The following is a 25,647-nucleotide window of genomic DNA, read 5'->3' on the forward strand; positions in this document are numbered from 1 at the left end:
ATTCATAGTGGATTCTGATGGTGAGCTGCCCAGGCCCTGATGCATCAAAGCTGCCCCAAACCATATTTCCACCACCATGCTTTACAATTGGTATCAGGTTCTTGTGGTCAAATGCTGTCTTTAGTTTTCGCCAAACATGTCTTCTGGTACTGTGGCCAAATAGCTCTACCTTTGACTCATCTGTCCAGAGCACATTGTTCCAGAAGTGCTGGTCTTTGCCTAGGTGTTCATTGGCAAACTTTAGTCTTGCCCTGATGTTCTTTCTGGAAGGCAAAGGTTTCCTTCTGGCACACCTCCCATGTAGATCAAATTTGTGCAGCCTCTTTCTAATGGTAGACTCATGCACTTTGACATCAACAGTGGCAAGAGCTACCTCTAGGTCCCGTGATGACATTCTGGGGTTCTTAGAGACTTATTTCAGCATCTTGCGGTCTGCTCTCGGGCTGAACTTGCTGGGGCGGCCTGGCCTGAACAAGTTGGCAATTGGTTGGAATCTTCTCCACTTGTAGATGATCTTCCGGACAGTCGAATGATTGATTTCAAATTGTTTGGAGATCTTTTTAAATCCCTTCCCAGACTCGTAGGCATCTATAACCTTCTTTCTGAAGGCCTCAGACAGCTCTTTTGATTTAGGCATGGTGACGCCGCACATTTCAACAACAAAGAGCAAACCAAACTAAATGTCTGAGGTTTAAATAAGACAGGTTCCTCCAAGATCCTCTCTAACGATGTTCTAATCATTTGCACCTGAGCTGGTGCACCTGATTCAAATTTAGGTATTTGAAGTAGTGATAAATGTAGGGGTGTACTTACTTTTTCCACATGCGAAATTTGCATTTATGTTTATTTAAATTATACAATGGACTACAAAATGTAAATGTTCATGATATTTGTTATATTATATCACCTTTATCTATCAATACTGTTGAAATAAAGATCAAATCGCTGTATGTTGAAATATGTTGAAAAAGGCAAAACTTTACATGGGGTCTACTTACTTTTTCACGTGACTGTATGTAAATATATATATATATATATGTACTACTGTGTTCAAAAAGTATCCGACCTTTATTTTTCGTGCGTAAAAAAAAGAAGCTAGGGAGGCGTTGATTGGTGCACGTATGTAGGCGATCCTAATGCGCACGCGTGAATTTTTTCCCACCTGCAGAAACTGTCATTCGACGGCGCTCGCTTACATGTCCTCACTCATCGGCGGTCTGCCGTCGAATGACAGCTTCTGCAGGTGGGAAAAAATTCACGCGTGCGCATTAGGATTGCCTACATACGTGCACCAATCAACGCCTCCCTAGCTTCTTTTTTTTTACGCACGAAAAATAAAGGTCGGATACTTTTTGAACACACTACGTATACAACAGGCATTTTAAGGCCAATTTCCCTGCAAGAGTGGGGGTTAGCCTTGCTGTCCCCATGACAATCTTCTCCATTTTGCCCTATTTTCTGCATCTCCCCTTGTTAACCCCCTTGCCCGCATTTCTTCTTCGACCATCTTTAGCCAAGTCTTTCTCGGTCTTCCCCGTCCTCTACTTCCTTCTACATTCATTTCCATCACTCTTCTCAACCAGTCACTTTCATCCTTCCTCGACACATGACCAAACCATCTCAAACTGTTTCTCTTCACAGCATCCATCACAGGCTCTATTCCCATCATCTTTCGCAATTCATCATTTATCTTCCTCTCTCTCAACGATAGTCCGCACATCCACTGAACCATTCGCATTTCCACCCTTTCCAGCCTTTGTTGCTGCTCTACGTTCATTACCCATGTCTCACTCCCATAAATCATAACACTTCTCACACATGCAGAATACACCTTTCCCTTCAGCTTCAACGACACTCCCCTCCTCGTCAGCACGCCACTCAGTTCCCGAAACTTCTTCCATGCACATCTCACTCTAACAACCGTTGCCGAGTCTGATCCACCTTCTCCATTCAGCATGTCTCCTAGGTAACAAAATGCTTTCACACCTTCCAGCTTCACGCCGTCTCCAAGATCCAACTCAACATTTCCTCCATCTGTAGCTACCTCTGTGCACACCTTACACTTGAATGTAGCTGCCACACTGGTTAATGACCCTCTCAAAACACTACATTTTTGATGAACCCACTCAGCGCACATTGTACATTGAATGGAATTCACTCTGACACCCTTACTGCACACAGCACACGGCCACTTCCCAGTTCTTTCCACCTCACCACATGCTTTACCACTTGCCATCACCTTCGTTTTTTCCGATATTCACCTTCAGACCTTTTGTCTCCATACATTCCTTCCACTTGTTCATCTTCTCCTTCAGTCCATCCATACTTTCTGCAATCAACACCAGATCATCTGCATACAACAACTCCCATGGTAAACCCTCCTTTATGTTCCGAGCCAGCACCTCCATCACAGCTACAAATAGTGGTGGACTTAGTACCGACCCCTGATGCACTCCCACCTCCACCTCAAACTCACCACTGTTCCCGTCCTTCGTCCTTACAGCTGTGCACGCTCTTTTGTGCATTGCCATCACTACTCTGATCAACCATTCCTCCACTCCTAACTTCCTCAATGCCCATGTCACTACTTCACGTGGAACCCTATCGAATGCTTTCTCCAGATCAACAAACCCAAGAAACAACTTCTTCCTCTTCTCCATGTACTTCTCCTGCAACTGCCTCACAATAAAAAGCGTGTCTGTCGTTCCTCTTCCTGGCATAAATCCAAACTGCATTTCGTCAATCTTCACTTTCTTCCTTATCCCTCCTCTCCAACACCCTTTCCAATACCTTCATTCCATGCTGCAATAACTTTATCACTCGATACGAGCCACAGTCCAGAGGGTCACCTTTCCCCTTGTATAGAGGGACGAGGGTACTCAGTTCCCAATCCACTGGAATGCGGCCTTCTTTCACCACCAGATTGCAGATCTCTGTCATTCTCTTCACACCCCAATTTCCCGCTGCCTTCAACATATCGCCCACAACTCCAGTCGGCCCTCCCGCTTTTCTACTCTTCATTGCTTTTATCGCTTCCTCAACTTCCTTCTCGGTTATCTTCTCTGTCGGTCCTAAAACTGGGTTACTCTCTATGTTGCCATCCCATTCATTCTCTGCATTCAACAGTATTTCCATATATCTCTTCCATCTTCCTTTAATTCCATCTGGGTCCACAACGATTTGTCCCACTTCATCCTTCAAGCAACTCACCCCCATCACATCACACCTCTCTTTCACTATCTGCTTTGTAATCCTGAATACCGCTCTCTGACCCTCTTCCAAATCCAAGCGTTCTCCGAACATTTTCCTCCATGCCTCCTGCGCTTTTGCTACCTCTTTCTTTGCAGCCTTCTTGGCTGCCTTATAACTTTCATGCTCTGCCTTTTCTGCCCCCGTACCCTTCGCCTTCTGCCACTCCTTGAACTTCTTCCTCTCCTCATCAATCTTCTTTCCAACTTCATATATATATAGATATATATATACACACAAACACACGATATACATTTAAAATCTTTATTTTATTATAAATTCAATAGTTTGCACATTCATGCCAATTTCCAACAACGTATGCCAATTTCCAACAGTGGAACTGTTTACACCATGTGGAGGAGGTGGACAGCAGCCATTCCCACGTTTTCTGAAAACACACCAAGCAATAAGAATTGTGTCATACTGTATATTCTTAACCGAATATGTTCACAGACCACAGTCTTGTTACTTTCTTTTCATTTAGATTAGATCAGAATGAAAAATGTTCCTGATTTCTGAGTAAACAAAACTGGTCTTGCCAGTTTATTTGACTTGTTGAGAGGGGTGTGAGCTACTGCTTATTTGACTTGTTGTTTCCTGCTCATCTCTTACCCCATGCGATACGTCACAAACGGAAGACCATGCACAAGGAGGGGTTCAGTGAGTGATAAAAGGAAATCCACCATTTTGGATTGTACATACAACATGGCAGGTCCAAAATAAAAATACCACTTGCATGATTTGCTTTCAACTTTGGGGATTGAGGAATTCTACAGAAAATTAACTGTTTTTACAACAACAACAATCAGACTCGTGTGAACAACAGTTATTCCATTAGGGAAGAATAGCAAGCAATAATTCCAAGCAACCTGCATATATGACGTTTCAAAAATCCTCCTTTCTACCATTCTTGTCCACATCTAAGACCATAATTGTTTATGCACGCACACTCATCCCAGAGTGATGCGCAGCTCCCGGTGATCTCTCAAAGTCTTTCGCGTGAATGAGCAATTCTTACCCAAGTCCATGTTGACATCAACAGGCCTGTCGTACATTCTCAGAAACTGAGTCGGCCGCAGCAGATCCCCACAGCACAGGAGAGCACTCAGCATCTCCCGGGGAATTACAAGTTCTGGCTTCTGCTTGCAGAGACTTTCAAGTGCAGGCTTAAATTCCACCTGGCAAAGGGGAGACATTGCAGTCCCTAATACTGGAAAAGGGTAGCAATTTTTGGAATATCGACGGTCATGAGCTTGTTGCTTCTCCTAGGATTTCACTTTTCCCACTCTACCTCCTCAAGATTTGCTGTGAGCTTTAAAGCACTCTGACCGTTTCAAATTACCTTCCCACTCAAATATGACCATCGAATAGATTGTGCTTTCAACACCAACAATCAGACTTTTATCAGCAGAGTTGAACTCTTAGATGCAGGCGTCAAAAATCCTACATAAACGCAGCCATTGGGCCTCAGAGGCCCAATGGATGTATTTGTGTAATGTTTAAAAAAAAAAAAAATTATAGATTTTTTTTCTTTCATATCCTTTTTCAATCCAAGTCGATGCTCGTGGATGTGTATTTGGTCAGAAAATGTGAATCATTGATCCTATTAGTTGGAAGAATCCCATACACCTAATGAATATTTTTTTTGTCGCAAAAATATTTTTTTGTTCTTCGTTTTTCAACTTTTTTTTCTCTAAATAGTTGAGGCTCATGGAGGAGTATTGGTCAAAAAATATGATTCACTAATCCTTTTATTTAGAATGTATATGTCCACAACTGTCAAAAATCCTACACCTATGCAGCCATTGGGTCTCGGAGGCCCCACTAATGTATTCGTGTAAAGTTTTTAATTTTCATATTTTTGTCACTGAATTATTTGTATCCAAGTTATAGGAGCATATAATGAGGCTCATATCAAGAAAATAATGATATAACATTTATGTACAACATTTATGTGGGGCCTCGAAGGCCCCAGGCCTGCATTCGTGTCGGATTTTCGGGTTATAAGTGCTATAAGTGAAGAATGAAGATTTTGCCACGAGCCTGAATCAAAAAAAATTTTGTCACTGAATTTTGTGTAACAACATGAAAGTCGGTGAAAATGAGGCTCATTCCAAAAAAAAATAATTGTGCAGCATATTTTTTGCAACAAAAAAAAAACCTTGTGGGCCTCCGAGGCCCAATCACTGCATCCAAGGGTTAAGAAAATAAAATTCTCCATCTAGAGTGGAAAAGGAGGATAATAATGTTTAGGCAGCCAAATCAGTGTTGTGTTGGTTTCATTTGCTGTATGCTTGGGGTCACTCTCTTCCATCTACTTTGGGTCACTGGAAAGATAAATAGTCCTTGATTGTAGACGTAATATGTCGATTGATTCTTACTGACAGTTGAATTGCTGCCCAAAGGATGTTCTTTATAACCAAAATATCTGGATAGAACTTAGAAGTGAGTCCTGAGATCAGTCCCCACATTTGTCATCATCTCTTCATTACCTGGGCCATCATACAAACAGTTTGTTGCTAAACTCTTCCATTTTGGATTCATAAACGATTCCATGGCTAAACTAAAAAGTGCTCGCCTGTAGTTTGACATCTTTTGCCCACATCGGTTGTAAGAGTGCTGTGAATTCCCGGTTAGTTCAACGGCCTTAGCTGCTACATCCTAACCTGGTGATGGCAAATGCAAATCCTGACCCCACTGGAAGACGATGGCAAATAGTCAAATTAACATATCACACCTTCCCTCATTTCCCTCAAGCCTGGTCACACCTTCCCTCAAGCCTGGTGTTGGGCTAGCGGCTAGAATGCCAGCTTAGGATCCCAGGATCCTGGGTTCGAATCCCAGTCGATCGCTGAATTATATGCCAGGGGGTTGACCGAGGTCGGCTAATTGAGTACCAGTTCACTGGTAATTCCCTGCTTGTCGTAAAAGGCGACAAAAAGGGTTGGCGGCAGGAAGGGCATCCGGCCGTAAAACATTGCTTCAAAAAGGGGACCGAAAAACAACAACAACCACGGCCCCTGAAAAAGGATCAACCCCCGCTTTGCGGGGAAAAATGGCCTCTAAAGGTGGTTTTTAAAATTTTTTATACCTTCCCTCATTTCAAAAGGGTATGGTCCACTGGATGGAATTTGGAGTTTAATATTTGTTGGTTTGCTAATTTATTCCTCTCTTTCCCCAACTGTGGAACCGGCTTCCACATTCTCTTCGATGGAATTCTTCCCTCTGGGTCTACCACACATAGTGTAGCAGCATAGCAAACCTGTTGTGCATTTTGTGATACAAGCACCAAATTTGGCACAAATGTACATTAATATGTTGCGAACATTTTCAGATATTGGGCCACTTGAAATTCCGTAATTTTTTTTTTCACATTTTTTCAAATTTCGTAATTTCAAATTTTTCGGGTGACACCGTCACAATTTCGGTCTTCGAGGCCGGCCGATATAGTGGGGCGGCTTAGCCCAAATATTCAAAAGAATTGTGCATTTTGTGATACAAGCACCAAATTTGGCACAAATGTACATTAATATGTTGCGAACATTGTGTGGTCAGCAATGAAGACGAGAGTCTGAATTACATGTATGCAAAAGACCTTGTGAACCAGTGAAGCAAATACACGGGTAAGCATGAATTAAATCTAGGGCATGATATAATTTCCATGATGTTTACCTCTACACTCAATGGTGGAAGGAGGTAATGTTTTGATCCCAGCTTGTCTGTATGTCTGTTTGTCTGTTAGTCCACAAAATTCCAGACAAAGCTTGTATTAGTGGTAGTTGTAGTGGTAGTGGTGATAACAGAAATTGTTATATAGAACTGAACTTATTATAGAACTTATTATTATATGCAGAAAATAACTTCATTTCTATATGCCCTGCAGTGGACAGGTTAATTGGTTTATGCACTGAAGGGGTCACCCTGGTGTGCACTGCTGTGTTCTGCCTCACTGAGTTGTTCAGGTATGATGTACTCAGCACAAGCTTCCGGTCGGCCCGGAGGTGGGGGTGCGGGGCCTGTCACGGAACGTCAAAACAAACGGCCTGCCGGGGCCGCCCAAAAGTCGGGCGTGAGGGGCGCGTCCACTAATGGAACGCCTCTCGCTTCCCGGATCGAGGGCCACGTGGTCAGGAGAACCTCGTCCCTTCCGGTCACACTTTGCCTATCGGCCGGCCTCGAAGACCGAAATTGTGACGGTGTCACCCGAAAAATTTGAAATTACGAAATTTGAAAAAATTTGAAAAAAAAAATTACGGAATTTCAAGTGGCCCAATATCTGAAAATGTTCGCAACATATTAATGTACATTTGTGCCAAATTTGGTGCTTGTTTCACAAAATGCACAATTCTTTTGAATATTTGGGCTAAGCCGCCCCACTAACAGCTGTTTACCACCATCTCAGGTCATCCCCGATCAAAAGCCATTATCTTTTCTCCACCCTTTAAACCATCTCTTCCCCTTCTTAAATTTTGCTTGTGTGCCAATCTTGCCCACCCCTTGCACTCTCCCCTAACCCTCATTGTTACCTACATCCGTTGTTTGTCAGTCTCCGTCTACCTTCTCCCTCCGCCCTGCTGTTGGCATTTCCCCTTTCTCCTGCTGTCCCATTTGTTATGTTGTGTCCTGATCTGTTCTTTGTCCAAGCTCTTCCACGAGCCTAGACCTTGTATAAAAATGGTTAGTTTTGATTTGTTGCAGAGTGAGGGGCACCATGCTGAATTATTCTTATTTGCTTTGGTGTTAAACTCTGCTGCACCTTTATTTGTCATCAGATATGTCATTTTGTGCAATTCAAATGCACCTTGGAATGGTGGCCAAGCTGGGCACCCAGCCTGAGCAGTATGGAGATTGCCTCTGCGGAAAGCTTCTGCACAGTCTCTTGTTCCTCCTGCTCAGTCTTCCAGTGCGATGCGTCCACGTGGAACGGTTGAATGTTCCAACATCGGAACAGGCGTTGGGGGATGTTGTGTGATAAGACGACAACTCGTACATCCTCCAGTAGAGGCCTTGTGGCATGTGGAGGAGGAGATACCCGTCGTACATACACAGTACAACGAATAACCAAAAAATTGTATTGGACGGTAAAAAGAAAGTCCAGAGATTGAGGAGTATTGTTCTTACTTGTTCTGTTCTTCCATTTCTTGAAGATCTCGTAGCACGGCATACTGGATATCCTTGTTACACTGGAGAAACGATATTTAGCAAAAGCAACATTAGTTATTTTTCTTAGATTAGATCATTTTATAGTATGGAAACTCATATCCAAGTATTGGGAATAGTCATTACATAGAGATTAGAGCACGGATAAGCCCAATAAGTTTGCATCCATGGAGAGGAGGAAAAGCTTCTTTTATTGCCCTGCTGAATGCAGAGCGAAAAGCAATGTCGTTGCTGGTACCCAGAGGGCCCATAGGAAGTTACGTCACTTTGCCCAAGCTCAGTGGTGGTGTTTGTCTCTGTTGTTGTCTTTAGGTGTACTAGGGCATGCCCGTACGTGGGTGCAATGCCCGTACGTGGGTACGTGGGTGCGAGTACGGTGACAACCCCCCCCCCCCCTCTATTTACATGAAATGGTTTGGTCCATGAAATGTTTTGGTTCATTCGCAACGCCAAAGCGAACGGCGAACGCTTTACATGAAATGGTTTGGTTCATGAAATGTTTTGGTTCATTCGCAACGCCAAAGCGAACGGCGAACGGCTTGCGAGTACAGTGACAATCCCCCCCCCCCCCCCCCCTCTATTTACATGAAATGGTTTTTATTAGTTTTAAAACATAGTTTAACGCCAACATAGCGCCAACATAGTTTGCAAACGTGAAATAAATGAATACGCTCTCAAATGTGCCATCCGAGGCAGAGTGTGTTCGCCACGTTCGGCACACGCGATAGCTCGCTGCTCTCTGATTGGTTGAATCGTTTTTTGGACATAGCTCGGTAAGTAATTGTCCGATTAATATGAAACCTTGAAAAGGCACATCCTCGGGTCCCCAGCAATATACCTGGCAAGTTTAAAGTATATCGGACCCGTGGTTGTCGAGAAACAGCGGTCACAGACAAACGAACAAACAAACAAACACACAGAGATTACTGGAATTATAGATAGATGTGTGGTTTGGGTTCCAGCTCCCCAAGGAGCCTCAGACCATGTAGGGGAAAAACATTATGGAACATTATTATCGTCTACAGACGTTACATAGCGTGGTGTTGGCTTAGCAGTTAGGGTGCCGGCTTGGGATCCTAGGATCCTGGGTTCGAATCCCGGTCTAATCGCTGAATTAACACCAGGGGGGTTGACTCGGCCTGTTCATCCTTCCGAGGTCGGCAAATTGAGCACCAGTTCACTAGTAATTCCCTGTGTGTCGCAAGAGGCGACCAACAGGGTTGGCGGCAGGAAGAGCATCCGGGCATAAAAAAATTGCTTCAAAAAGGGGACCACGGTGCCCAAAAAAAGGCCAACCCCTGCTCTGCAGGGAAAAATTGCCTCTAAATGTGGTATTACCCCACACACGCTAAGCAGGGTTAAGCAATCGATTCACTTTGTCTGTTTACAAACGTCGGTCTTTGATCAAGGATCGACTTCATTTCAATTGAATGTTATATTTTGAACACTAGAACACGAATTGTAATACAAACCTGCAGTCTCGCAGTAATTTGACTCTGGATTTTGCAAATTGTACCGAGCCTCGTCCCGAGCCCACAGATCGGTAAGTAATTGTTTTTGTCCCGCAGTCAAACAAAATTGAAAATAATTCCAAACAGGAAACTTACTGTTTTTTTAAGGACGGCATAAAGGACACAAACAACAGGGACAAATAACTCATGTAACGTGTTAAATAAGTGACGGTAAATTTCCGGAATAAATTTTTCATATGACATTTACAATCTTTATTTTATTTCAATTTAATTGAATATTTAATTTAATTTAATTTATTTAATTTAATTTAATTTAATAATATTTATTTTATTTAATTGAATATTTCAATATTATACACTTGAACACGAGAACACAAATCACCTTCTTGGCCATTTGAATAACCTTCGGTTTAGCAGTGTACTGTACTCGGATGAAATGTTCACCTCGTCCCATACCCTGAGCGCAGAGTAATTATGGTATTCAGACAAATATGGCGCTGCCGAGTGTATGGTTGCCATCACGCCTGCAATTCAAATTTCACGAACAAAACTAAAATCGACCATGCTCGGGAACCCAAAGCAGGAGTTGAAAAACCCTTTCCATGTCCTTCATCTCAAGACTGCACGGGGTAGGGTGTTCTATGAAGTCTAGTTATCTCGACCAATGCTGGACGGAGGTCATGTTTTTTAACCCTTGTCTGTTTGTTTGTTTGATCGTTTGTGTGGATGATATCTCAAAACGTTACAGACGAATTCGGATGAAATTTGATCGACAGGCTTGGTGTGTAACATTGACAAATTGATTCGATTTCGGTGAAAATCCGGATCTGGTTCCGGATTCTTCACCATCGAGAGATGGCGCCAAACATGACATTATAGCACAATATTTCAAAAGGTTGTGGACGAGTTGTGACAAAACTTTGCGGATGAGTTGATTAGGTGAGAAGAACGAGCCGATTCCATTTTGGTTCAGGTCCGAATCCAGATCCGGCCTATCAGTGGGATACAAAGCGTAATATATTCAGCCTGGCGGAGGAATGCTCTTTACCGAGTGCCGTTCTAGTTTTATATGCGATATATTGAACAACATAATTCAAGTTGACATTTAAGGGAAACTAAACTCAAATTTCAAAGGTTGAGAATTACTAAATCTGAACATTATTTAACTTTTCAATTTTTATTTTTATTTTTTAATGTTGGAGACTCCAGGCACGGACTGTATAGGCCTCATCGAGTCCAGGCCTTAATTAAATAAAAGAGAATAAAAGTGTGTGATGAAAAGTATATGGTGTTTGTTTGCGAGAAAGAGAGATTGAAGCCGGCCCGGTAGCTGTACTTTGAGTGGGACAGAAAGTAAGACCAGCAATCCTGACACGGAGAGGGTAAGATGGTTCCGGGCACCACTTTAACGCTCCTAAGTCAGGATGGTAGTGCCACCCTGGGTGGTTGCTGTCTACAACCTACTACCTATGACTTTATATTCTAATTTTACAAAATGCACCATTAGGCATTGCGTGCAAATGAGTGAATTTACGAGTATTTTTGGTCGATGTAGGGGTGGTGGTTTGTACACAGCCTGTGGTTGCTTGGCTGCATCATTTTCTGGGGGCACGGCTGTGCCACTGATGCATTGCCCCCTGTTTCCAGTAATCTGGTACTCATTTTGCTGACCTCAGACTGAGTCAACCCACCTGGTGTTAGTTAATTCAATGGCATGATAAGGCCTCAAACCCAGGACCCTTAAGATCTCTAGCCAGCTATCTTGACCATGAAGCCAACACCAAGCTTGTCGAAGCAGTCATATCTTGCTAATGTGGGTCCAATATTGACTGTACATAGACTGGGCTCAAATCCCGATCCAGCTATAAGCTGTCATCCCGGGGTTTCACAGGCAGGGTGATTCGTCGATGTGTGTGCCGTCCCTCGGATGGATGTTAAACTGGTGACCACTCTGCCAGCATTCGTTGGTGGATGTAAAATATCCCATGGTATCCTTCGCAAAGATTAGGCAAAACCAAGGTAGTGGTTTTGCCCAAGGCAGTGTTCTGGGCCCTGTGCTATTTCTGGTCTTCATCAATGATCTCTCTGACTCTCTGGAAAATCCTCTCTATCTCTTTGCTGATGACTCCACTATATGCCACTCCATTCCTCATCCCTCAGATCGGCAGTCTGCAGCCTCCTCACTCTCTGCAGACCTGGACAAAATCACAGACTGGTCAAACAAGTGGAACATGTCTTTCAATCCTGACAAATCTCACACTCTTACAATGTCTCTCCGAAAAGACCGACTGGAAAACCCTCCCATCTACTTTCTCAACAATCCTCTCCAAGAAGTTCTGTCGCTCAAGCTTTTGGGTCTCACTATCTGCCATGATCTTTCTTGGGAAAACCACATTTCCAAGCTGGCCTCCAAAGCCAGTCGCCGACTGGGCATCCTCCGTCGTGCGAAGTCCTTCCTTGGCACACCTGAGCTCCTCACCACATCCAAGGCTTTCATCCGCAGCTCAATGGAATACTGTTCCCCCCTCTGGGCTGGTGCTCCTGCCTCACACCTTGCTCGGCTTCACGCTGTTGAGGCCAAAGCTTTCAGAATCATTGGAATCTCCTGCGATGAAGTCAACTCCGAGGGCCTTTCACTCACTCACCGCAGGCAGGTTGGTGGTCTTTCTGTCTTCTACCGACTCCTCTCCGGCCTTGCTCCCCCAGCTCTCTCTGTGCTCTGTCCCCCCCAATATTCCTTCAGGTCGCACAAGATCTGCCTGCAACCCTCTTATGGTTAAACTGCCAAAGTCTAGGCTCTCTGCTCACCTTCACTCTTTCATTCCCCTTTTCTCCCGCCTCTGGAACAAACTCCCCCACTCCCTTCAATCCCACTCCTCCCTCCAGGTCTTTAAAACAGCTGTTCACCACCATCTCTTATCTTCCCCCATCGAAAACCTTGATCTTTTCTACCCCCGGTAATTCACCCCAGAGTCCTTGCAGTGTTCATATGTTTTATTCCTCTCCCACCTCCCCCCAAGTCCTCCCGATGTCCCTGCTCTCAAATGTTGTGTTTGTGTCCTTCCCCCTCTCTCCCCATCTTGTCTGCCGCTCCCCTTGCTTTTTGTGTTTTTGTGTGTCGGTTTGTCTTTTTGTATGATTAATGTTAGCTCTTTCACGAGCCTCGATCTTGTATACAAAAAAAAAAAAAAAAAAAAAAAAACCATTGCCAGAACCATGGAAAAAGAAAAAAACACAAATTCCTGCTCTAACCTACAGGAGGCGCTCCATCAGCAGTACAGCCAATGACGCAACCTGCAGCCGTGTGCTGCCCGTGTAAGAAGAAGAAGCCAATCAGACACACCCCTATATCAAGCAATGGCGACCTTCTCCAATATTGCAGGGAAACCCACGAACTGGTGGACGTGTACTAAGCAAATATTCCAATCATCAGATCCAATAATTCTCGTCTTTTATTTTTTTTAAATGTTAATTTCCCCTCTTCCCAAATGATAATTAGATGGACATTTCCTTACTTCGATTAAATGGATGACTTCACTCTGATAAAGTAGAAGAAGACCAGTGATCATTTCTCCTTGGTAGTACTTTAGTAGACCGGAAAACAGTCTCTCGTAATGATCTGTAAAGATAAATTTGCTGTTATGATGTGTAACATTAACTATAACAAATATGGGCATTGTGCCAATTTACGCCCCATTTGAAGTCCGCACCGGTGTACCTTGGCAAATACAGGTCGTCTAATATAATTTAGACCACATGATATGACTTACAACAATATAATTATGCAAATAATACATCTTGTTACATACTCAAGTTATCACAAATTATTTAATAAAATTGGGTTCTAAGTTTCAGGCTGATGGAGGATCTGCAGCCGACACGTGTACGTCATAAACGTGAGGAGTCATTTGTGTCCATTTGTAAATATTGTCATGTACAAATTAGCAAATTAGCAATAAATAGCATTCTCCATCGCTGCTCCCACCCTCTGGAACTCACTACCTCACACCATCAGAGACTCCTCCTCACTCACCACATTCAAAACATCACTCAAGACCCACCTGTTCAGCACTGCATTCAACATTCAACCCACAGCATTTAACCCCTGACTATCACTTCTCCTTCTCCCTCCTTTTGCTTTAAATATTTCCCTATTGATTCTTGTCTTTTTGCAATTGTTGTTTTCATGTTTTGTTATGCATTATGTTTTGCACTCTGTCAAAGCGCCTTTGGGCTTCATGAAAAGCGCTATACAAAATAAATGAATTATTATTATTATTATTATAATACATGAGCATCATCATCATAATTTCCAAAAAAATTGTGGGGACCTAAATAAAACATCCCTGTGGCCTCGTCTATGACCACTAATGGATGGGGTCGGGGATCGTTTATATTACCTTTCACAGAGGTACAAAGGCTTAGGTCAAGAATAGCTGAAGAATGAAGTGAAAACATGATGGAAGCTGAAGAACGATGAAATTGTACCAGTGATAATAATTGGAGCAACAGGAATGATAAAGAAGAACCCCTCGGAGATCTTCAAAAACCATCCCTGGGGATATTACCACAAACGAACTAGTTCGGAGGGGGCTCGGTGACGATCCTCAAAAAGAGCCCTCGGAAAAAAAACTTTGAGAACAACAAAACTTCATAAACTGGTCCATGAATCACAATCGTTCACCGAAACGGAGGTGGATATACGAGACCTGGAAGGACTCAGTTCCACCTTCTGAAACCCGCATATGGAAATAACAACCAATGACAGAGACACACAGTTCTTGTAGTTTAGAATTTTAGATGGTATAATTTGCACATTGACAGTTTTCATTTTCTTTAAATATGGAAGAAAAGTCTTACTTGAAAGTGTTTTATTGTCAATCAGATCGTGGTGAAGCTTTCCAACGTATATAAGACGGTGAAGGAGTGATTTCTGAAAACAAGGCACAAAAGGGAAAGGTGAGACTTATTAATAAATGATGGGTCCATATTACAACAGCATATGATTGATAGAAGCGTTTGAGATTGTGCAATATATGTATTTTGTGTGGGTTTGTTTTCTTTGGGTTGTGCAGTGAAAACTCAGGCGGTGTATTCGTGCTGCGTGCTCGCTTATCCGACCACGTAAATATTAACTGCAACATGTCGCAGATCTACAAGAGCCTCTCGTTGCGGTTGTTGTTGGGGTTCTTTTTGGGATCGATTTTTGAAATGTGCACCCATTGGTCAGACAACTGCCGGACCACACCCACATCTGTCGCTTGACTCCACCCACGATAGCGCCGACATGGCCGCCATCTTCGTTTTCTGGTGGGCCTAACACATTAGGCTTGTAGGCCTTTGCTGATTATACACTGCCTGGGTTTGTTGCATCAGATTTCCATTGGCATTCTTCAGATCGAGTGTTATTCACAATGAGGTACCCCATATCTACTGGTACCCGACTGCAAAGCCGCAATGAGCCGGCGAAGCCAAAGCCTCTTGCCACTATTTTACCCATCACTGTGGCATCAGTAGGTTAGGTAGTTGGTAGTAGGTAGGTGTTGTAGCTACCGTCGGTGTAGTAGGTGTAGTAGGTACCATTTGCATTCTGGATGAGATTAAAATTTATAAAATTTCCTTCTTGATTAATTCGGTGAATTCCGTCTCAACTTCGGATATTTCCGGCCATGAAAAACTAATCCCTACGGCCGCGAGGTTCCTAAAAAATAATTCTTCGTCAATTTTAGAATATTTGACGCCGTTTTCAGTGTCCGAAATGTGGTAAAAAGCTTTTTTGAAATATTTTTTCAAATGCTCGAATCTCATTGGTTCCGGTGTTTGGTGACGATTTTCGTTCAAGATAACCAGAGCCCGTGCGGGCCCGGGGAACGAGGTTGGTCTTAAAGTATTTTAATTACAAATTAGAGGTGCATAAGATTGTGAATCAAACAAAGACGGGTGAAACAAACTCCGATTGAACTTTTTCGCAATTTTTTTATGCATACTTCCGCATCCGGAAGATGGCGGCCTCCATTGAGTGATTTGGTTTTTGAAATATTTTTTCAAATGCTCGAATCTCATTGGTTCCGGTGTTTCGTGATGGTTTTCGTTGAAGATAACCAGGCCCGTGCGGGCCGAGGTTGGTCTTTAAGTATGGAGGTTGGTCTTAAAGTATAAACACACCTGGTCTCAAGTGTGCCGCACTGACCGGGTCCTCAGTCGAGGTCCTCAGCATCATCCCGTTTCGGCTCTTCAACCTCGATACGGTCAGCTAAGGTGGGCCAGCTGGGGCACATACACATCCACATGCAGCAACTACACCTGGATGCGTACATACCCCCACCCCCAGCCAGTGCGAACGCAGACTACAACAACAACACCTCCACGTCCAGAATCCACAGCACCAAACAAACATGGTGGAACACTCAAACACCCACCTTTATACCCTTCACCACTCACCAACAAAACACACCAGATCATTCATACACACACATACACACCCACACACACACAACACCAACCAACCAACCAACCAACCACCTACCCTTACAACATACACCACTCAACATACAAAAACACACACGCAAAAATTGATTCATGCAAAAACACACACCCTCACCGACTCACTCATATACACAAAATAAGAAATAATAATAGTAAAAAAAAAACAAACAAAAAAAAAACACAACCAACCTACACCATTCGACATGCCTCCATAAACTTCCTCCATATCCAAAATGAGCCTTTCAAGGCAACCTGGGCCACCTTGTCACACATCCTCCTTCTTTCTGTCCCACACACTCCCAGCCAAGCAAGAAATGCAGAAAAGGAATTGCCAATATACCCTCTACACCCCACCTCAAATGGCTGACACAAAACTCGCCAACCCTTCTCCCGGCACTCTGCCTCCAGCTCACTGTACTTTCCTCTCATCCTCTCGTGCACCTCCTCCATGTTCTCTTCCCAAGGTACTGACAACTCCCCTAAGATGACCTGTCTTGTTGCACCTGACCAAATGACAATGCCAGGCCGCAACCTTGTCACACAGATCTCCTCTGGGAATACCAATTGTGGCTTTAGGTCTGCCACCACCTGCCAATCACAATCATCTGACAGCCCTCTTGCTTTCCACCTCCTCCTCTTTCCACCTCTTACCACTTGGCCCTCTTTGACAAACCACACCTCTCCCCCATCAGGCCATCAGTCTCCTTCTCCACTCTTCTTTTTCTCGACCTCAGTACCTCTTGTTGCACCATCTGCACCACCACCGCCAGCACCTGATCATGTCGCCACCTGTATTGTCCTGCTGCCAATGCTACTGAACATGCACTCAGTGCATGCTGCACCGTTCCCACACCTCCACACAAATAACATCTCTCCTCCTGCAACAACCCCCACAATCTCAAGTTTACTGGTGGCGGAAGCACATCTTACGTTGCCCGCAACAGGAAATTCAACAATATTGGCTCCATCCTCCAAATCTCTTGCCACTTCAACATCCTCACCTGCACACCTTCCCACCTAGTCCAAGAACCTTGCTGTGCCTGACCGACTGCTTTCACATATCTCCCCTCCTCTTCCTTTCTTCTCACCTCCCTCTCAACCATCTTCCTCCTCTCTTTCACACATGCCTTTCCCCATCGCTCATGCTCCATCCACCCCAAGCCATGCTTGATGCTTCCCATGCTGTACCATCCCCATGACCTCCTCCTGTTGCAACCGCTCCTCCATCTCGTCCACCTCTGCTCTTGCATTCCACTTCCGACTTCCCTTCTTCTCTGGGAGAGCATTCTTTACCACTGAATCACTTGAATCCCGCAACATCATGAACTCCCGCACCCTCACCACCTTAAACTCCTCGGTTAATGATGTCAAGGGAAACTGGATATATATATATATATATTTGGTGGACTTTACCTTTATTTACATTTAAATCAATTTAAAATGTCAAGATCCAACCTTTCCAAGAGCTTTCATCGCTTGTTGCTGTAGAGTGAAGAGAGAGACTCCACGATCCTCTGCCGGAGTCGCCATTACCGGCGTTACCAGGCAACCGTTGTTAGGACGCGGTTGCGTCGTTCGGGAGTGACGTGGAGAGCGTTTAAAATCGTTGGCCTGGCCTGTGAGAATTGTTGCAGCCGGTTCTGCCATTACGTTATCGGCCCAAGAACATGAAATTCACCGTCGTGTGGTGGAAGGCAGCATAGCAAGCCGTTAATACATTAATATAAAATATATAATCCTTTATTATTACAGACTAGCAGAAGTACCCGGCATTGCCGGGCGGGGGAGGGGAGGGGAGGGGAACGGGGGGGGAGGGGAGAAGAGTGGGAGGGGGAGAGGGGAGAAGAGGGGGGGGATGGGGAGGGTGAGGGATGGGAGGGGGTGGGAGGTGGAGGGGGGACGGGGGGAGGGGGGAGGGGTGGGAGGTGGAGGGGGGAGGGGTGGGAGGTGGAGGGGGGAGGGGTGGGAGGTGGAGGGGGGACGGGGGGAGGGGGGAAGGGGGAAGGGGGGAGGGGAGGGGAGAGGGAAGAGGGGGGGATGGGGAGGGTGAGGGATGGGAGGGGGGAGGGGGGAGGGGGGATGAGGAGGGTGAGGGATGGAGGGGGGAGGGTGGGAGGGGGGAGGGGGAGGAGGGGAACGGGGGGGGAGGGGAGAAGAGGGGGGGAGGGGAGGGGGAAAATGGAGGGGGAGGGGAGAAGGAGAGGGGGTATGGTGGAGGGGGAAGGGAGGGGGGAGGGGGAATGGGGGAAGGGAGGGGGGAGGGGGAGGGGGAAGGGGAGGAAGGGGGAGGGGGAATGGGAGGGGGAGGGGGAATGGGAGGGGGAGGGGGGAGAGGAAAAGGGAGGGGGGAGAGGAAAAGGGAGGGGGAGGGGGGAGGGGGAAAATGGAGGGGGAGGGGGAGGGGGAAAAGGGAGGGGGAAATGGAGGGGGAGGGGAAAAATGGAGGGAGAGGGGAGAAGGGGAGGGGTAGGGTGGAGGGGGAAGGGAAGGGGGGACGGAGGGGGAAGGGGGAGGGAAGGGGATGGCCAGTCAACAATGACGTTGCAGTTCGCATGGTCGGAGAGCAGCACAACAATCGGACATAGTCCTGCATATTCACAACAGCACGAAGTGGATTTTGGAGACTCACCGATCCTGTGACGTCCTCCAGTACCGGCGTTGCCGGGCGGGGGGAGGGAGACCCGTACATTCCCAACCCGTACATTCGCCCTCTCGACTCAAGCTCACTCGGACAAAAGCCTCGCACAAATTACACCGTGAAGGCCCAATGGTCATGTCTATGCCACAAATCACGGGCGCACTGAATTGAAAAGGGAAGGGGAAGGATGATGGTGAGGGACGACGCTCATACTCCGTGAAAAGTGAAGCCGCCGTGTCGCCATCTTTGTCAGCACGACTCGACCAACTCGCTTCGCGGATCTCGTTTTGTGCGGCAATAAACTGCTCCAATCGGTTATGGAAGGGTTGTGGAAAGACGTTTCACAGCTGTTTCAAAGACATTTAATTCATATCGCACAAAATCGATACAAAACACGATCGCATAAAAGGTGAAAAAACGTGTGACATGTGACGGGATGGAACATCACGTGATCGCTCTGAGTGAATCAGTCTGGCGGCGGAAATGGAACATCACGTGATCGCTCTGAGCGAATCAGCGAGCTGCTCTGGAACCGGCTGAGATTAGCGGGTACTTCGCTGAAATGCGCTGAGGTAAATATGAATAAAAAATATGGATCGTCAAATATTTTGAGTTCGGCCATGTTCGTCCCACGCTCAATGGCCATGTCTCTGCCAAATATCAAGCACGTAAGCCTCTCCGTTTAGGAGTCTATCGGTAACATTACACACACACACACACACACACACACACACACACACACACACACACACACACACACACACACACACACACACACACACACAAACTGTGTTTTATATATATAGATTTTAAAACGCATTAAAAAAATTAAACAAATATGTTTCGGATGTCGTTTTAAACCTTTCAAATTAGAGTCCCTATCACTGAATTGGAAAAGACAGGATAGAATGAGCATAGCCATTCACAACACACAGAGCGCGGTGTCGCCACTTAGCCGCCATGTTGGTCAGCACAGGAAGTCAGGGGAAAGGTTTCCGTCATGCGTTTGTGCGTTATTTAAAAGTGGAAAACGATCACATTTCTTCACATTTTGTGTGATCGTTTTTCAACAGGAAACTAATCATAGTAACTATTACAGTTTCCCCTTTCTTTTCCTTTTCAGAGAAGGGTTCTGGAACAATTACTGCAGTGCATTTTGGGAGTTTGCAGAAAGTGCATTTTCAAGAACTTTAACAACATCAAGTGTGCAGCATATTGTGCTTTGCAGAAATTGGCAGTGGAGGTCGGCTCCTGAGAGAAGGATTCAATAACTCGTGATTCAATAACTTCATTGTTGTTGATTGAACTTAATTATTGTAGTTGTTGAATAACTGCATTACCGGTACTATTAAATGTATTGTTATTGTTGAAACTTTATTACTGTTTAAACTTTATAATTGTTGATTAAACTTTATAGTTGTTAATAAACTTCATTGTTATTGATTAAACTTCATTGTTATTGATTAATAATAATAATAATAATAATTCATTTATTTTGTATAGCGCTTTTCCAGAAGCCCAAAGGCGCTTTGACAGAGTGGCAAACATAATGCATAACAATACATGAAAACAACAATTGCAAAAAGACAAGAATCAATAGGGAAATATTTAAAGCAAAAGGAGGGAGAAGGAGAAGAGATAGTCAGGGGTTAAATGCTGTGGGTTGAATGTTGAATGCAGTGTTGAACAGGTGGGTCTTTAGTGATGTTTTGAATGTGGTGAGTGAGGAGGAGTCTCTGATGGTGTGAGGTAGTGAGTTCCAGAGGGTGGGAGCAGCGATGGAGAAGGCCCTGTCCCCCCAGGATCTGAATTTGGTCCGGATGGAGGGGGTCAGGAGGTTGGTACCAGCAGAGCGGAGGTTGCGGGTGGGAGTGTGTCTGGAGAGGAGGTCAGCCAGGTAGGATGGGGCCAGGTTATGGAGGGCTTTGTATGTCAAGAGGAGGATTTTGTACTGGATTCTCTGGGGGATGGGGAGCCAGTGAAGCTTGTAAAGGACGGGGTGATGTGGTCACGGGTCCGGGAATGGGTGAGTAGACGGGCAGCGGAGTTCTGAATGTATTGGAGTTTATTGGTGATTTTTGAGGGTGAACCATAGAGGAGGCTATTGCAGTAGTCCAGACGGGAGGTGATGAAGGCGTGGATGAGGGTTTCTGCAGCCGTGGAGGAGAGGGATGAGCGGAGACGGGCAATGTTTTTCAGGTGAAAGAAGGCTGACTTTGTGATCTGTTTAGTGTATTTGTCGAAGGAAAGGGTTTGGTCAAAGATGACGCCAAGATTCCGGATGTGAGGGGAGGTGGATACTGGGATACCGTCGATGTTGAGGGCAAAGTTATGGGTGGATTTTGTGAGCGTTTTTGGGCCAATGATGATTATTTCAGATTTATCACAGTTAAGCTTGAGAGGAAGTTGATTTGACAGCCAGGATTTTATTTCAGAGATGCAGTTTGTCAGGATAGAGTGGGTGTCGGTGGAGACGGACTTGGTGGAGATGAAAAGCTGGATGTCATCGGCGAAGCAGTGGAATTGGAGACCATGACGGCGGATTAAGTGACCCGAGCGGGGACAGGTAAAGGATGAAGAGAGGGGGCCAAGAACTGAACCTTGGGGGACACCTTGGGGAGGGGGAGCAGTGGGGGATTTGCAGTTATTGATGGAGATGAACTGGATGGAGATGGAATTAAACTTAATTATTGTCGTTGTTTGAATAACTGCATTACCGGTACTATTAAATGTATTGTTATTGTTGTAACTTCCCCCTTCCCGCCGCCTCCTCCCCCCAAGCCCTCTCCCTCCCACACATCTCCCTGCTCTCAAATGTTGTGTTTGTGTGCTTCCCCTTCTCTCCCCATCTTGTCTTCCGCTCCCTCTTTTTATAATATTTTGTTTTGTCTGGTTGATTTGTTTGTGAAGTAAATGTTAGCTCTTTCACGAGCCTCGATTCAGTATAGAAAAAAAAAAAAAAAAAAACTTTATTACTGTTTAAAACGTTATAATTGTTGATTAAAACTTTATAGTTGTTAATAAACTTCATTGTTATTGATTAAACTTCATTGTTATTGATTAAAACTTAATTATTGTAGTTGTTGAATAACTATTACCGGGGTACTATTAAATGTATTGTTATTGTTGTAACTTTATTACTGTTTAAACTTTATAATTGTTGATTAAACTTTATAGTTGTTAATAAACTTCATTGTTACTGATTAAACTTCATTGTTATTGATTAAGCTTCATTGTTATTGATTAAACTTAATTATTGTCCGTTGTTGAATAACTGCATTACCGGTACTATTAAATGTATTGTTATTGTTGTAACTTCCCCCTTCCCGCGCCTCCTCCCCCCCAAGCCCTCTCCCTCCCACACATCTCCCTGCTCTCAAATGTTGTGGTTGTGTGCTTCCCCTTCTCTCCCCATCGTGTCTTCCGCTCCCTCTTTTTATATATTTTGTTTGTCTGGTTGATTTGTTTGTGAAGTAAAATGTTAGCTCTTTCACGAGCCTCGATTCAGTATAGAAAAAAAAAAAAAAAAACTTTATTACTGTTTAAACGTTATAATTGTTGATTAAACTTTATAGTTGTTAATAAACTTCATTGTTATTGATTAAACTTCATTGTTATTGATTAAACTTAATTATTGTAGTTGTTGAATAACTATTACCGGTACTATTAAATGTATTGTTATTGTTGTAACTTTATTACTGTTTAAACTTTATAATTGTTTGATTAAACTTTATAGTTGTTAATACACTTCATTGTTATTGATTAAACTTCATTGTTATTGATTAAACTTCATTGTTATTGATTAAACTTAATTACTGTAGTTGTTGAATAACTATTACCGGTATAGTCTAGTAGGAAGACTAGGTCCCCCTGCACCCCCCGGAGATATACTTCTAATCAGTGTTTCTAGATTGGAAAAAAAATGTGTAGAAAATGACTAGCTATGGCCCCAAGCTGAAAAAATGTCCCACATACCATTTTTATGCAAATTACTGCTGCAAATTTTATGCAAAATTATGCAAATTTTATGCAAATTTTTGATGAGGAGTAGAGTTGAGGGGTCTTTGAGGGCTTCATCGAGGTGCTCTCGGTTGCAAGACTGGGGTCATTCTGAGAAGCACAGCAGGGTCAGAGATCATGATGTTCTCCTCCTCAGTGAATCTCTCCATCAAACAGCCTCTCCATTGCCTCACACACTGTTTTGAGGCAAAAGAGGGGACTTTGCGTAGGCCTTTCCACTGAGAACACCTTTGAGAGATCCACTTGTTACTAGTTGTGCCTCAAAGAGAATCTCTGCATATCCAGAACCACGCATCTTGTGTCCAGTGAGCATCCCCGATGTAGTTCATGGATGTGTGGAAGGGTCCAATCGTTACTACATGACTAGCAAATTCATTTGGCCAGCGCCAGATGATGGGAAGGGCTTTCATGCAGACACCCAGATCAAATGTATTCAGGACCCATCTCTGACCCACCTCAGCAGTTGCTGCCTCGGAACGCTTCAGTAGCTCACGAACAACTGCGTTGTCTGTGATCGGTCTGTGGATAGGCGTGCAGTAGTCGACTGTTGATTTGCTGGGTGGGGGAGAACCAGTTGCAGAGGTGAAACCCCCTAGCCCAGGCACAGGCTGCAGGCCATTGCCATGCCATGCAGGCACCAGGCACAGACCGATCACAGACAACGCAGTTGTTCGTGAGCTACTGAAGCGTTCCGAGGCAGCAACTGCTGAGGTGGGTCAGAGATGGGTCCTGAATACATTTGATCTGGGTGTCTGCATGAAAGCCCTTCCCATCATCTGGCGCTGGCCAAATGAATTTGCTAGTCATGTAGTAACGATTGGACCCTTCCACACATCCATGAACTACATCGGGATGCTCACTGGACACAAGATGCGTGGTTCTGGATATGCAGAGATTCTCTTTGAGGCACAACTAGTAACAAGTGGATCTCTCAAAGGTGTTCTCAGTGGAAAGGCCTACGCAAAGTCCCTCTTTTGCCTCAAAACAGTGTGTGAGGCAATGGAGAGGCTGTTGATGGAGAGATTCACTGAGGAGGAGAACATCATGATCTCTGACCCTGCTGTGCTTCTCAGAATGACCCAGTCTTGCAACCGAGAGCACCTCGATGAAGCCCTCAAAGACCCCTCAACTCTACTCCTCATCAAAAATTTGCATAAAATTTGCATAATTTTGCATAAAATTTGCAGCAGTAATTTGCATAAAAATGGTATGTGGGACATTTTTTCAGCTTGGGGCCATAGCTAGTCATTTTCTACACATTTTTTCCAATCTAGAAACACTGATTAGAAGTATATCTCCGGGGGGTGCAGGGGGACCTAGTCTTCCTACTAGACTAGTACTATTAAATGTATTGTTATTGTTGTAACTTTATTACTGTTTAAACTTTATAATTGTTGATTAAACTTTATAGTTGTTAATAAACTTCATTGTTACTGATTAAACTTCATTGTTATTGATTAAACTTAATTATTGTAGTTGTTGAATAACTGTATTACCATTAAATGTAGGCTATTGTTATTGTTGAAACTTTATTACCGTTTAAACTTTACAATTGTTAATTATACTTCACTGTTATCGTTTATTAAATATCAGTATTCAATAAACCTTTTTATTATTACTATTAGTTATGCCATCAGTCCTTAAATTTTTTGACCTATATCAATTATTTTGACATGGATACCTTATACTGTATCAGGTGTAACTTTATTGTAACTTTAATTTAAGGACTTTATTTAACTTTAATTTAAGTTTAATTAATTTAACTTTAATTTAAGGATTTATTGTAACTTTAATTTAACAAAATCGTTTATCTAACGTTTTACCATTTCGGTGCAAATAGTACCACCTACTGACAAATGTATGTACTACACGCACTCCTTACGTACAATCTTTGGCACAGGCATATATCCATTTAGCCATCTTTTGCATGATACGTGTGAATGTCCAGTAATCATGAAGACTAAACTTTTTTCAGTTTACCTTAAGCACTGCAGTGCTTGTGTATGTACACGTGGTGTAAGGTCATGTATCGACCCAAGTAAATATTGATGTCTTGATCCAAGAAGTGTCTTGTTTCCATGATAATGACATTGCAAGGGTTTAAATAATTGTTAAACTGCCTCATCAAATTCTACAGGGGAAATTTAAATCAATGGTAACTAGAACGGCACTCAGTAGAGAGCATATACCTCCGCCTGGTTGGCCATATTACTCAATGGTAAAGAATCACTTTTAAAAATTCTACTCGCTGGTTCTGGATCCGGATCTTCACCAAAATTGAATCGATTCTTCCTTGTGACACACACAACCTGTCCAACAAGTTTCGTCCAAATCCGTGCACAACTTTTTGAGATATCTCGCTATGTATCGTTTTTGGCCCTATCTCCCAATGGTGAAGAATCACTTAAAAAAATTAAATAATTCTCATATCCGAATCCAGATTCATATCTTCACCAAAATCGAATCGAATCGTCCTTGTCAGACACACAACATGTCCAACAAGTTTCGTCCAAATCCGTGCACAACTTTTTGAGATATCTCGCTATGTATCGTTTTTGGCCCTATCTCCCAATGGTGAAGAATCACTTTTAAAATTCTAGTAGCCGGATCCGAATCCGGATC

At 43.8% G+C, this 25,647-nt stretch overlaps 1 protein-coding gene across 2 annotated transcripts; it reads right to left on the reverse strand.

The window, feature by feature from the left end:
• Positions 1-3,499: 3,499 nt before the first annotated feature.
• Positions 3,500-18,132, reverse strand: TEX47 (testis expressed 47). Of its 2 annotated transcripts, XM_078778934.1 has the most exons (8): positions 17,823-18,132; positions 16,047-16,148; positions 14,742-14,814; positions 13,397-13,500; positions 8,371-8,432; positions 8,051-8,255; positions 4,268-4,427; positions 3,500-3,637 (listed from the first exon to the last, which is right to left on the reverse strand). In XM_078778934.1, the coding sequence occupies exons 4-8, from the start codon at positions 13,448-13,450 to the stop codon at positions 3,594-3,596; spliced, it is 525 nt and encodes a 174-aa protein (XP_078635060.1). In that variant the 5' UTR covers positions 13,451-13,500; positions 14,742-14,814; positions 16,047-16,148; positions 17,823-18,132; the 3' UTR covers positions 3,500-3,593. The 2 variants fall into 2 exon arrangements, with proteins under 2 accessions (XP_078635060.1, XP_078635059.1); XM_078778933.1 differs by lacking the exons at positions 14,742-14,814; positions 16,047-16,148; positions 17,823-18,132 and having other exon boundaries at positions 13,397-13,612.
• Between the last annotated feature and the right edge of the window lie 7,515 nt (positions 18,133-25,647).

This window comes from Myxine glutinosa, chromosome 5 (genome assembly GCF_964187855.1).
Source record: "Myxine glutinosa chromosome 5, kmMyxGlut1.1, whole genome shotgun sequence".
Taxonomy (NCBI): Eukaryota; Metazoa; Chordata; class Myxini; order Myxiniformes; family Myxinidae; genus Myxine; species Myxine glutinosa.